Source organism: Phoenix dactylifera, chromosome 6, assembly GCF_051530095.1.
Source record: "Phoenix dactylifera cultivar Ajwa chromosome 6, Ajwa_hap1_PhDact_Kaust_v1.1, whole genome shotgun sequence".
Classification (NCBI taxonomy): domain Eukaryota; kingdom Viridiplantae; phylum Streptophyta; class Magnoliopsida; order Arecales; family Arecaceae; genus Phoenix; species Phoenix dactylifera.
The window spans coordinates 28601127-28615493 of NC_143195.1; the positions used below are offsets into that span (position 1 = coordinate 28601127).

At 34.6% G+C, this 14367-nt stretch overlaps 1 protein-coding gene across 3 annotated transcripts in view; it reads left to right on the forward strand.

Annotated features, from left to right (window-relative positions):
• The window catches only part of LOC103717946 (myosin-6-like), a 42848-nt gene extending 30226 nt beyond the window's left edge, over nt 1–12622 (forward strand). For all 3 annotated transcript variants that reach the window (XM_089923972.1, XM_089923971.1, XM_089923973.1), the window contains 15 exons: nt 1798–1937; nt 2073–2196; nt 2314–2334; nt 2421–2504; nt 2605–2775; nt 4019–4165; nt 4297–4476; nt 8772–8897; nt 8984–9054; nt 9134–9233; nt 9335–9391; nt 11505–11561; nt 11677–11757; nt 12015–12097; nt 12189–12622. In XM_089923972.1, coding sequence (XP_089780098.1) covers nt 1798–1937; nt 2073–2196; nt 2314–2334; nt 2421–2504; nt 2605–2775; nt 4019–4165; nt 4297–4476; nt 8772–8897; nt 8984–9054; nt 9134–9233; nt 9335–9391; nt 11505–11561; nt 11677–11757; nt 12015–12097; nt 12189–12303 — 1557 coding nt within the window. In that variant the 3' untranslated portion in view covers nt 12304–12622. The remainder of the gene's footprint in view (nt 1–1797; nt 1938–2072; nt 2197–2313; nt 2335–2420; nt 2505–2604; nt 2776–4018; nt 4166–4296; nt 4477–8771; nt 8898–8983; nt 9055–9133; nt 9234–9334; nt 9392–11504; nt 11562–11676; nt 11758–12014; nt 12098–12188) is intronic.
• Nucleotides 12623–14367: the final 1745 nt, after the last annotated feature.

Here is a 14367-nt window from a genome sequence, read left to right on the forward strand (position 1 = left end):
ACAATAATATAATCTAATATTATAATATGATATAATAGTATAATACAATATAGCATAGTATACTATAATATAGTATAATATATCTATTATTAGTTAATAATATTTTGATATAAATTATTATTACTATTACATATTAATATATTATTAAATAGTATAATATTATTATAATATATGAATGTGATATTATTCTTTTAGTATAATATTATAATAGTATTATATTATAATATTACTTTCATATTAATATAATATAGCATAAAGTATTGTTAATCTATAATTTATATATTTTATTTTAATCTAAATATTATAATAAATAATGCATAACTACAAAATTAAGGGGTAGTTTGGTCACATAAATAGCTTCCCAACGGGCTTCCAAAAGCGCTTTTAGGGAGAAGCTGCCAATTGGAGTTTTCGCGAAGTAGAGATTTTTCAGCTTTTGGGAGGATCAGAAAGTTGTTTCAGGTTTTTTTTACCAAACATCCATATATCATCTAGAAGTGCCTTTTGGGCTCTAGAAAACACTTTTTTGCATATCCCAAATGAGGCCTAAGTACAATGTGGGGACTGGGGACAGACACAGAATCAGAAGTAAAGATGATACTATGATAGTAATGATAATAGCAGTGATGACAGTGATGATGGAGTGGTGGTAGAATAGAAAGAAAATATGGGTTCATGTGACATGTTGTAGGTTTTTTCTGTATGTTGAAAGGAAATAAAGATGGATAGAAACACTAAACTAAATCATTGGCATCCAACAATGCTATACTGAATTAAATCTTAGTCTACCATATGGTGCTAAACAAGGAAAGAATGCAATACATTGGGTGGGCTGGTGATTAGATGGAGAGATATAGGGAGATTTTGTGGGAGCAACTTTACAAAGATTGTTGGTAGCTGAAATGGTATAATTAACTCTAGTTAGATCCACTAAGGGTGAGATACATCATTACTGAATAATGGGGGCAATCACCTTAAAGAATGCCAATGATGCATCCATTAACATTTTTCATTTTGATTTAGTTTTTCAATTTAATTCTTAATCTTCAACTATGCATTTAACTGGATTAAATAGGAACTTAAATATCTAATTGAGAAAATTGCTAAACATCACTGCTCCATTCCCTGCTTCTCATGTGGTGGTCAACATGTGCTGATGTGGGATTTTGGGAATGGCCCTGCCCCAACTAAAACTAACTTATCCGCTTGTGTTGCACCAATTCTTGATTGCCACATACGACCTGGGAACTGAGCAGGGAATGAAGTGGTAATAGGTAGTGATACCCATTTAAATGGATGTTTAAATGGTCTGTTAAATAGAAGCCACTCAAAAAAGTTACCGGTTATTATTTATGCATCAACTATGTATTTAGTAGGCTATTCTGGTAGTTTGACATTCTCTTGAGTACTAAAGGCAAATAAATTTGAGATTGGATTTTAGTATCTTGTGTGGGAGTAAAATGCTTGGTGCTGGGATTTTCAATGCTGATCTCTCTCTCTTCTCTCTCTCTCTCTCTCACACACACACACAAACACACATTTATTGCCTGTGTTGTTTTAGTTGTGTGGGTGGGTGTGGCTCTTTGATAGGCTTGTTGTTGTCTTTTGTATGTATGGGCAATGAGTTTCAGAACGAATTTACTGATATCCTTTATGGGGGTAGAGTTTTTGATAATGTGGTTTCCCATGCCGATCTTTGTCGTTCTTTCACATTGTTATTTTTTCATATTTCTTTTGGGGGGTATTGTTGTCGTTAAGTTGTTTTTCTCTCACGAAATCCCCTATAACAATTTGCAGGCTTTGGTGAGCTCTCTTGAAATGAAGATTCAAGAAACTGAGAAGAAGTATGAAGAAACAAGCAGAATTAGTGAGGAAAGGCTGAAGAAAGCTGTGGAGGCAGAGTCAAAGATAATTCAACTTAGCAATTCAATGCAAAGGTTCTTGTAGATTCTGCAACTCTGTAATTCAGAATATCAATATTTTATATGATAGGAGTATAGTCACCTAACTTCTTTGATCAAAATGCGATCCATCATTTTTGGATATTTTGAATGTGTATTTTCTTGAAGCAGGCTTCAAGAGAAGCTGTCTAACATGGAATCTGAGAACCAAGTTCTACGGCAACAGGCCTTATTGAATTCACCTGCAAAAAGCTTATCTGAACATTTATCAATTCCTATAACACCATCGAAACATGTACTTGTGAATTCTAAACTATTGCTATTTGCTAACATATTTTTCTTTATTTAAATTCTATTTTCCTTTGCTTCTTACATACTTTGTTTTGACTTGCATAATTTGGATAATGGTCAGCATGATATTGGAGAGCCCAAGGTCTGGAACGTATATCAAGGAAGATATTTCATCAGTTTTTATTGTTGTTTTGCTCTTGTATAATCATCATCATTAATTTTTGGCAGGAACATCAAAGTGCGCCTCCAGCTATTAAGGATTATGCCAACTCTAATCCTAAGCTAAGAAGATCTCTTACTGAGAGACAAAATGTATATTTCAGTTATTTACAAAATGAAATATTATTACTTGCTGCACATTATTATGTTTATAAAAATGATCAATTTTGATGCCAAGTTTATTCTCATGCAGGATGATGTTGATGCCCTTGTCAACTGTGTAGTTCAGAATATTGGTTTTAGTCAAGGGAAGCCAGTAGCTGCATTAACCATATACAAATTTCTTCTGCATTGGAAGTCATTTGAAGCAGAAAAAACAAGTGTTTTTGACCGACTAATTCAGATGATTGGTTCTGCAATCGAGGTATCCGCTGCTCATCCGCTAAAAACATGTTTTTGTGGTAATTAATAATTATACGCTTCGTAAACATCCTTGTATTGGAATAATTGTGGAAATTTAGATTTTTATCTACCGAAGAATTAGGCATTTGATTGTTATATAGCTTTGTCAAGAAAAGCAAAAATGAGAGACAAAATTAAGGTATTCTAACAACAGTTGACATCCCCTTGAGAACAGATGATACATCAGAAGCTAAAAATGGAATATAGGAGCATGGCTGACTTGGATTATGATGAGAGTACCCAAACACAGTGGGAAAATAGCAAGAGGATGCCTACAGAACCAACTTGCCCATTGATTATAAAGTGGACCTGTTTGTCACTCATGGTATGCTGAACCGGCTCGTACCGGCCGGTAGAGCCGTAACCGAGTGGTACAAGCCCAGTATTGGTGCGAACCGGTCCGGTTGGCACCGGTACGCACGCCCTCGCGCAGTTCCCCGCGCTGGGCAGCGCGCCCGTGTGGGCGCGAGCTAGGAACTGCGCCCGCGCGCGGAACCGCGCGTGGAACAGCACCCGCGCGCGGTTCCCCGCGTTGGGAACCACGCCTGCGCGGACGCGCGATTAATAATAGGCCCACGCGGATGCGCGATTAACAACGACCCTGCGCGGGGCGCATCCGCGCGCGAGAGTCCGCACCCGCTTCTGCAAGAAAGAACTGGCCGGTTCGGTAGGCGATCAGTACGCCTACCGGTATCGGTACGGCATACCTTGGTGTCACTGCAAGGTGTCTTCTCGTTTATTAGAAAATAACAACTCTAGCATGCCAAGACATGAGTAACTTATTGACTCTTCATGCTCAAGGTTAATGCCTCTTGTATGGAAGCATTGTATAATGCACGTCCATGAAAGAAAGAATGATGAAAAATTTATAAAATTTATCAATATAGAATATATCTTTTAGTGTAATTCTAATAGAAGCATGGTGCTTAAACACCACTGATCTCCTTCTTTCACATATTGTTATTTAACTCAGTCCTCAGGTCTGCGATTTTCTTCACCATCACCAAATTTTCTTGTTTGGCAACTTTTTTTGTCTGCTTTCAGTACTGACGGATGTAAGGTAAAATATATGGATTATGAGAGAGGGATGGTTCTTGCAACTTGACTTTATGTTTAGACTCCATTTGGTGGATTGCAATTTTCTCATCTCATTTGTTTTCTGTAGTTTACCATTTCAATCATTCTGACAAAAATCCACGATGCAGAATAACGAGAGCAATGACCATTTAGCTTACTGGCTATCAAATACGTCTACTCTTTTACATTTGCTTGAAAGGAATCTAAAAACAGCCGGTGCTATTTCACGTCAGAAACCACCCCCTCCAACCTCATTGTTTGGAAGGATGACACAAGTATGTGATTACATTCAATTTTCTTGATCTTCCATTGGGATGCATACGTGGTTACTATGGTCAGGCTTTGTCCTGGTCACAAACTGAATGAACGCCACTCTTTTACATATTTAATATGACTTTCTCTTTAGGGATTCCGCTCCTCTGTGAACCTTGATGTTGATGGACTGAATGTTGTACGGGAAGTTGAGGCCAAATACCCTGCCTTGCTTTTCAAGCAGCAGCTCACAGCTTATGTGGAGAAAATATATGGCATTATTCGTGATAATATGAAGAAAGGCTTGACTTCCTTGCTTTCTTTGTGTATCCAGGTAAGATGACTGACTGACTATCCATTGCTTGTTTCTATCATTTATCTTGTCCTTTTTTGTTCATGATATCTAACTACTGCAAGAATTCTATTTTGAGTATTAGTAAATAATTTGAGAATGGGACTATTCCGGAGCAATTTATCTGGAGTTGATGTCACGAGATGCATATATATTTATAGTTTCAATAGATAGCTCAAACTTTGATAGTTTACTGAACTTGGTATTATTGTTTCTTTCTTCTTGCATTGCTATTTTAGTTTCTTCTTTAAGTTAGTATCACGAATATTTTATCAAGTGGAGGTAATTGCATTACAATCATAAAGCGAAACAAATGAGCAATGAGGCTCAAATGACATATAGAAAGGTAATTGTTAATAAAGAGGCTATAACTCTTGACCCCTTCTCACAAGTTTGCCTGTTAATTCTTTTGCGACTGAAAAATCCAGAGAAAATAATGCTATACTTGCTTACATCATTCCTCCTAATTCCATCAAGGAAAATGTTTGTAGTTCTTCCCTCCTCTATGAGCTCCATTAGTAGTATGAAGAACTCCTTGCTATTATTATCTTGTGTTGGAATGCCACTTACAATTCCTTCTTAACATATGAAATTGATTCTCATAAAGCTTGGGCCCTGTTTGATTTGCAGGATTGAGAGGTGGGAATAGGTAATAGGTTCCCATTCCAACCCATTCTTATGTTTGCCAACTCATTTGGACACATGAATGCTGTTTTGATGGGTACCAGATTCCCATGAAAAGAGGTAAAACCATACCCATGGTGGGGCTTGGGTATTGTTTTCCTTGGTAACAATAAAGAGGTTTTCTCACGAATTAGATTGTTAATATAAATTATATATTTGAAAATATTATAGTAATGCATTATTATATTTATTATGATTATTATAGTATTATAATTATATTATTATATATTATAATTATCAAGTTGTTTTATAACCATAATAAAACTATTAATGTTATAATGCAATATTATATTTAGGGGTGGAAATCAGGTCATGTCGAGTCAAGTCAGATACAGATAGGGTCAAATACCTGTCTATCCAAACTTGATCGCTTTTTGAATGGATTAGGAATCCAAATCAGAGCATAACCTTTTGATTAGACTGGTAACTTGACCTGACCTTGCATAACCCATTTAATAAATAGGTTGAATTAGGTAAAACAAGTTTTAAATGACTTAAACATGTCTTAAACATGTTAAACAAGTACTTAAATGACTCAGTTCATGATCTGACCGGACTATTAAATGCGTCAAAATGGGTCAGGACTCTAAACTTGAACTTGACCCATTTAATAAATGGGTTAGGTCAAGTCTGATCTATTACGACCTAGATGTTTCTGCCAAACCTATACCTGCTTAAAGCGGATCGGATTATAAATTGCCACCCTTAATTATATTGGTACTCATATTTGCAATATCAATATTATTAATAAAGTGATAAAATATAATATTGATATAATATTTTTATGTTAATATTATAGTATTAACTATTAACATTATAGGATATTAAATCATATATTGAATACTTTATCATCATTTTATTTATATTAATATTACGATATTAGTAATATTAATGTTGATATCTTAAGTTATATCTAACAGTGCAGTATAATAATATAATATATTATAATAATATCAATGTATTAGCAATAATATATAATTTTATATGCTACGAAGTTTGCTTTATTTCCTCAGGATTGCTTGGACTTATCCAATTACAGGAATTGGAATCAGTCAGTACTGACGATTCCTAGTAGCAGATATCCTAGGAACAGGAAAACTATCATTGATTATCATTTTTGACAATCAAACTTGGCCTTAAAGGTTTGTACTGTTTATTCCGATATTGGAAGGTGATACTAGGTTAGGCATCAATATATGGGTAAGCTTTTAAGATTTCTATGCTTGAGTTTAGTTGGCCAAATGTTTCCATGCATACCATGCTACAAGCATCTCTCAACTCTTCCAAATTGTTGGGTCCCCTGTGAAATAGACAATCATCAATATTCGATGTCAGAGACATGGTGTTTGCTAGCTCAAGATTTGAAATTTTGCTTAGATCAAGCCAAAACCCTCCTTATTTTTGGGTTTTGGCCTATTTCGATGAGCTTAGACCAAAGCCCATTGATTCAGTCAGTTTTGTGCAGTTTATCAAAGCCTTTGATATTTAATATCTGAAAGCTTCAGGGCATTGGCTGCATTTAGAAGCAGAATAAGTTAATTTGAAGTAATTGAGTTAACTTACTCCTACTCCTCTTCACTTCGGAAAAAATCACTAACTTATTCCTGGGTTAAGTGGATAAATATGTTTGGAAGGAAATGATGTACCAACTTTTCAGGAATACTCTTTTTGCCCTTTTGAGAAAAAGTGGTTTGCTCCAAGTGCTTCAATGAGTGTTTGGCTTAAAAAGGGTGGAATAATTAGGCTACATAACTTTTGCTTTCTCTTATCCCACTTACAAACACAGCTTTAATAGGCAGAGGTTAGAGAGGCTCTTCTTACAAAATTGTAACATTTGAAGATGAGAAAATTCTCAAATTAGTTTTAACAATTAAATACAAAGCACCATATACACAATAACAAGAATTTTTTCAATAAATAAATATAATTTATGTAACAATATGAAATTAGTTAAGTGGTCACACAATCTTGAAAACATAAGAAGGAAATGATGTTTGCATGTTCTTCTCAAAATTGGAAGATTTTAGACTATGAGGCACTGAAAGCTTCATAAGTGGTGAAAATTTAATAACTAAATCCTTTATATGATCACAATGCAATTATTTCTGTGTGCATTTTATTTAAATAACATATTTGATACTGATACATTGATACTAATATCAGGATAAGACTATCAAAGCTATATAAAAAAATCCTTTTAATGCGAAATACTATCATAACTTATTTCGGCCTCTTTTTATTTTTCTCCTATTATTCCAGTTTTTATTTTGAATATTTTTATTCGTTTTACTGGAACTCCATAACCTAGAGTAATTGCCAAAATTGGATCTCTACAGGCCTGACCAAAAGCAAAAGCATGATCAAATATTCAAACTTTGGTCCAATAATGATCCCACACTACATTATGGGCGATGTACTTTCTTGGAGGAACATTAATCAACATCTCAATATCTCTTATCATATGGTGACAGTTCCATCTATAGTCTCCTGTCAAACAATGGTCTGTACCTGTCCTAATCAACAAACACCTTCCTTACTAGAGGTGCTTGACATCTTACCATCCTGTTTCTAAAAGATACTTTAGAAAAATATATTTCATTATGTGGGGATGAGACCACCTTGCACCACAATTCTACATCGTGTTCAAACACAGTTTGTTCATAGATTCAACAAAAATGGAGTTTGAACATATTGCAAAACTGAAGCCTACATGAGGATTTCCTCAGCCACGAACCACCAAGAACACAAAGTAACATATACAATTCAACTAATTAACAAAGTATTTCCTCAGCCACCACCCACCAAGAACGCTAAGTAACATATAAAATTCAACTAATTAACAAAGTATTGTTACTAATCAGTCACACGTAACAGTTAGCGGGAAACTCTTGATTCTTTCTTTTAGTAGTATTGGCTATTTTAACTTTTACTTTTGAGATTGTTAGCATTTAGCAAATGATTCTGCAGGCGCTTGACATACAATCACATTGAAATTTGCTACGTACTTCATTTTGTTTCATAGAGTCCTTACTAAGTTTAGTAATGTGCATTTGGCTAAATCTTAAAATCATGATATTTTGTGGCCTTAGAAATCACAATTGATTACTTTAGAATTCTGTGCAGTTTACTCTGTAGTAGAAATTCATAAAATCCCTTTTTTCATAAAATTTTCCAAGTTCATCTTTCTTTATAATTCCTGTGATCCTACCATATTAACCATTTTATATATTTATGATTTTGACGATCAAACACCTCCCAAAAAATTATCAACTTTGAGAATTTAATAATTTTGTAAAAAAGATGGAATCATGATTTGAAAAGTTTTAAACCTCCAAATGCTGCCTAAAGAAATTATATTATGGCTGAGTGTACAATTACTTTAATTTGGTTGCGAATATGATCCTTGAAAGAAGTTCCAAAGTGCCTGTTAGGGGATTGCTGTTCAGTGTTTGCTTGGCTCAATAGTCTGTTGATTACTTGCATTTGACTTCCTTGATGCCTTTTTCGCTTTGACTTGCAACTTGCTATATATGCATACTTATTGGATGGATCTCATCTTATCTGTATTGCTGATTATTTGTTTAAAACTCAAGGCACCAAGAATAGCAAAAGCAAGTGTGCTCAAAGGGCGTTTATGTGGGAATTCAACTCAAACTAATCACTGGCATAGCATCATTGACAACCTCAATAACCTTCTCAAGACACTACAAGAAAACTATGTAAGCACTATCTCATCAGATTGGAGCAGTAAGCATTATCTATAAACAGTTAAAACTGATTTGTGGCTAACATGATGACTTTCCAGGTGCCTACGATTCTGATTCAGAAACTCTTTACTCAGATTTTCTCATTCATCAATGTTCAACTCTTCAACAGGTGACCATCTGTTTTACTTTGTTCGCCATTATAATTTGTGAATAATTTGATAGATATGTTCTATTTTTTGCTGCTGCAGTCTTCTCCTGCGCCGTGAATGTTGCTCCTTTAGCAATGGAGAATATGTGAAATCTGGCTTGGCTGAATTGGAGCTGTGGTGTGCGCAAGCAGAACCAGAGGTAATAAACTTAGTGTAGAGTTTGACATATATGGGATGTGTATGTGGTCCAGATTGTGTCTGGAATTCTTTAGTCTCATCTTATTATGTTTCACATTACAGTATGTCGGAACATCCTGGGATGAACTTAAGCACATTAGACAAGCTGTGGGTTTCTTGGTAAGAAGTTTTTACTCTGATACATTAGAACATATCATAGGTATAGATGTAGTTGACTTTGACGTATTGAGTTCATTGTACTTGCATTAGAATTTAATGCATTGTTTACTTGCAGTTTTTATATGAGGCTTTTACAATATGTCCATAATTGTGAGCTTATTTGGGACAAATTATAGACCAGGAGATCATGTCCATGCTAATTATCTGTTTTTCTCATTGAATCATTTTTATCTGGCTTTATAACATCTTGACATGTTCATTTTGATCTTGGTATATGATATCTGATTGACTTGCTCGGTGAATTCCTGCAACTGCTATGCAAGTTGCTCTACTCATCTTAAACTGACTAATGTTACCTTGACACATTGGAAAACTGACTATCCATTTTGAAATGAAAAACTATCATAAGTCCATAACAAGAACTTCCTTTTCTCATCCATGGTGTAATTAGGAGACAAGCTAGTAATGTTCATAGTAACATTCATTAACCAAACTTTTGGTTATGGTACTACTTGTGCAATTATGAATCTAAAGATCTATTGATGGATCCATTCAAAAAAGAGAAAGATCCATTTATGGGAATTTTGGCAAAGGTAGTCAAGAATTGTGATGGTGATACTATTTTCAATCAATTAATTCCATTGCATAGATTATCCAATTACATTGCTCATCTAAAAATGTTGATTAGTTAAACATGACTTCAGTTTTTTTTGATTTTTTGACTGTTGTTTAGTACGGTATAGCCAATATGTTAGGATAGATTAAGAAGTCACTCAAGAATTGTAAGGTCCTATGTAATATTACCTGACTTATTTGCATTTTCCCATTTCACCCACTAAAGTTAGCTTTGGTCTACCATGCTTCACAATCCAGGGTGGATCGAAATAGGGGCCAGTCCACATATACATAAATGAATGGTTATATGAATCTTGGATATACTATAACTAAAATGGTTTTGACTATTTGCATTCTAGGAGTTTTTCAAACAAACAGAAAAGTAGACAATTATCTCTGAATAGCCTATCTTCTTTATGGTTAGCAATCTGACAAGTTTATCCCAAAATAATATACATTTATTTGTCAATGATTCTTTGTGAAATCACCTACTTACTGATCTATCATATGAAATTTTAAATCCTTCTGGAAAAGTCCTGCCAAAGCTCCGGCTTTTCATTTTCATTCACAAGCTTCCATGAAGAAAATAATCATTTAACTGTTCTCTATAGATAGAGTCAGTGACATACATTGTGATGCATTATGTCATGATTTTTGGCTGTCGTGGTAGCATGATGGTGCTAAATCATGCTTACATATATCACATTATGTCAGGAATCATGTTCATATGTCAATCATGAATTCATTTAGTGTCTGCATCAGTTTGGGATATAGATGATTTTTTCATGATAAGATTAACTTCCTAGTTCGTTCCTAAATAGACCTGAGCTCAAACCCTTTTGAGCAGGCTCGATCCAAATATTTAGGCCCGCTGGACTTGGTTGGACCTGGAAAATAGGCCCATTTGATAAACAAGCCAGGCTCGGGTTTGCAAATTAAAGCATGGCCTGATTTTTTAATTTTGCTTGTGTTTTTTGTTCATGTTTGATGTGTTTATATATTTAATTGACACTTGTTTTTGATATGTGAACTTAGTGGGATAATAGATATGTTGTAGATTGTTGGTTATATTTATATATTCATGTTTAGCATTTTTTAAATATTTTTGAGTATTTTTTATTTTTTAAAAAAAATAAAAATAATCATGAAGCCCAAGGCTTGGCCCGAAGCCCGAGTAAGAGTTAGGCTCAGGCCTAAGAAAATTATGTTGACCTTCGGACAAGACCCGGCCCGGTCCATGAATAGGTCTATATCCTGAGTATATCTTGATATACTAGTGAGGAACTGTAAATGATAAAGATATCTGAAATTGACTAGCAAGGTTTAATATAAAATATATATCTAGATTGTAGCTTTCCAAAATATGTAAATGTTCTGCAGAGTTATCTTGTAGATTATATGACATGATTACAATTTTAATAATGAAGAATGTTTAGTTAACAATTTATGAACCCATTGTCGATGTCATGATTGTTTTATCTTCTCTGGCAATATATAGGTAATATTTCAGAAGTACAGGATTTCATATGATGAAATAGTCAATGACCTCTGCCCCGTGAGCCCTCTCTCTCTCTCTCTCAATCTCTCTCTCATACAGCCGTGCACGCATGCATGCTCATGTATGTGTGCACGATGTACATATTTACTAATTCTTTCTATTCTTTCTACAGGCCCTGAGTGTCCAGCAGCTTTATAGAATTTGCTCTCAGTATTGGGATGACAAATATAACACTCAAAGTGTGTCATCAAGTGTAAGTGTAAATTCTGCTTCATGTATAAATACAAGAACCTTGTATCTATCTAGAGCACATCACACAACATTAAACCTAGTGATATTCCCATGCTTGTCCATTTGTGTTTGGAGTTTGCTTGCAACCTCCGGCGGGAAGCATCTAACCATCTACTTTAATTTTGGTGTCCAATATTAACTGTATTTGTTGAACAGTTTGTTTATTCCAATATCACCAATATATAAACTTGTTATTTGCTCCTCTGTGTCTCCCTACAGGTCCTTTCAAGCATGAGGATACTAATGACAGAGGACTCCAATAATGCTGTTAGCGGTGCCTTTTTGCTGGATGATGATTCCAGGTAGAAAGAACTAAATTATACCTCTACTGTAATTGTGGAAACTTTTGGTTAAAGCAGTTCATGATTAACTCTGGGGTTGTTCCTGATGCAGCATTCCCTTCTCAGTTAACGACATATCGAGTTCTGTACTAGATAAGAGCTTTTCAGACATCAAACCACCACAAGAGCTTCTCAAGAGCCCGGCCTTCCAATTTTTGCGGGAATGAGGGTTCAAAAGTCGAGCATTCATCTGGTCTATTGCATTCTCAGTCTTTGTTCCCAAAGCAGATGTTTGTGCCTCTGCTCTATATGCTGTAAATCCACCATTTCTTTTTTCTTTACACCCACATTGCTGGGATATATAATTATTCTTTGCAATTAGGTGTGCATAATTTCTTAGGTGTTGGCCAGTTATGTTGGAATGAGTTACCTCCCATACTCTGTGTGTTTTTTTCCTACTTCACCCTTCAAGTCACATTCTTTATACTCAACTGGCAGCATTCAATCTGGTATGGTGTTGGGCGGGGGTGAATTTATGTTCTCCAATTTTTCATTGTATGAAACATGGATATAGTGTAAAGCATCAGGACTCTAAAGAAATATTTTTTATGTTGAGGTTATGTTTACTCGCATAGCTAATTTGGAACCTGCTTTTCATTTTCTTGAAGAGAAAAATATCTCTAGACTCTCTGAAGCTTACACAATTTGCATATGGATCCCCTCAACTACAAAATAATTTGCAATCAAATCCCTTATATGTTTGATGCAATGTGATTCAGCCCTTTTTCAGCCCCTTGACACCATCGCATGGTGCTTCATCGAAAGACAAAATGCTAATTAGCATCAATAGAAACTCTAGAAAAATCTAATCTTTATCTTTATGACCATTAAATGGATAGGAGAGAGAAAATTCTACCCTTTCAACATTCAGAAAAATCGAAAAAAAATATAGAAAAAATCAAGCATGCCATATAAAACAGTTATTGATCATTAATAATATTTTAAATAATTTTTTTTCTATTAATCAACCTCTGCATCTTTAGATTAAAAAAAATAAAATCTATCTTTATAAATTATTAATCAACATCTTTTCTCACCATTGTATCGACGAAAGTAGAGCTGTATTGAACTCGGCATGCGCACCCTTAGATCGCCGGTCTTTAGACGCTTGGGGCTTTATCTCAGACGGCATCAACGACACCACCTCGAAAAGGGCGTGCCGGCCGTGTCGTGGAACCCACTCGAATGCTCTGGGCTCTCTTAAGTTAATTGATAAAATAAAACGAAAAATTATATGCACGTTTAAATTGGGCTCTTTTAAGTTGGTTCTTCAACATTATCAGTCTCCAAAAGGCCGCCCACAAAAAACATGAAAGCACTTGTTACATTATCAAGCATGGCATCTAAAATGTTTAATAATTTTAAAGCTCCTCTCTTAATCATTGATTTGCACTTGAATTGCTGTTTGAGGCAAGTTGTTATCTGGTTCTCTAAAGCAGCAGCATGTTGATGGTTGTCATCGTCCAAAGGTAAACGGCATCTTGTGGTCATTTCTAAAAATAGTATATGTAATGCCTAGCCTAGCTAATAAGAAAGTAGGCCTAGACCACTTGACTGGCTCAGATGTAAGAGTTGGAGTAGGAGATAAAAAAAAATAGAGCCCTATTCGACTTGGAGTAGGAGATGAAAAAAAAAAATAGAGTTTTGTTCGACTTGAAGTAAAAGACGGACTCCTCCTTCATCTCAATTTTCTATAGTAAGAAACCAGCCTCCAACGGCTACTTAAAGACCCCCATACCCTCTTTCGCCTTATTGCCGACATGTCTTGTCGATCATCAACACAAGACCATTGTTGGTTTCTTCTCCTTTTCCTCTTGACTTCCAATAGTTTTGGCTCACGATATTCACCGAAGATTTCAGTTGAATGCTCCGGAGTCTTAGATTATAGAAAATATTTTCAAAATTATTTAGACCTACAGTTTGCTTTCGTCGCAAGATAAGTAATGATCTGCCTTTTCTAATTTCTTCATTTATATAATATTATTTTTTACATCGAATAACTTATTAATTAATTTATATATGATTTATGAATTTTATGAGATGGTGTTTTGAGTAAAAAATAGACATCTAACTTAGAGTAATATTTTTTGAACTATTGTTATACTATTTGCCGATTTTACATCATATATGCATGTTTTGAATGGATTATGATATATATATATATATATATATATATATATATATATGATATTTACAAAAAACTTTGACATGTATCAGATTTGAACTCTCGG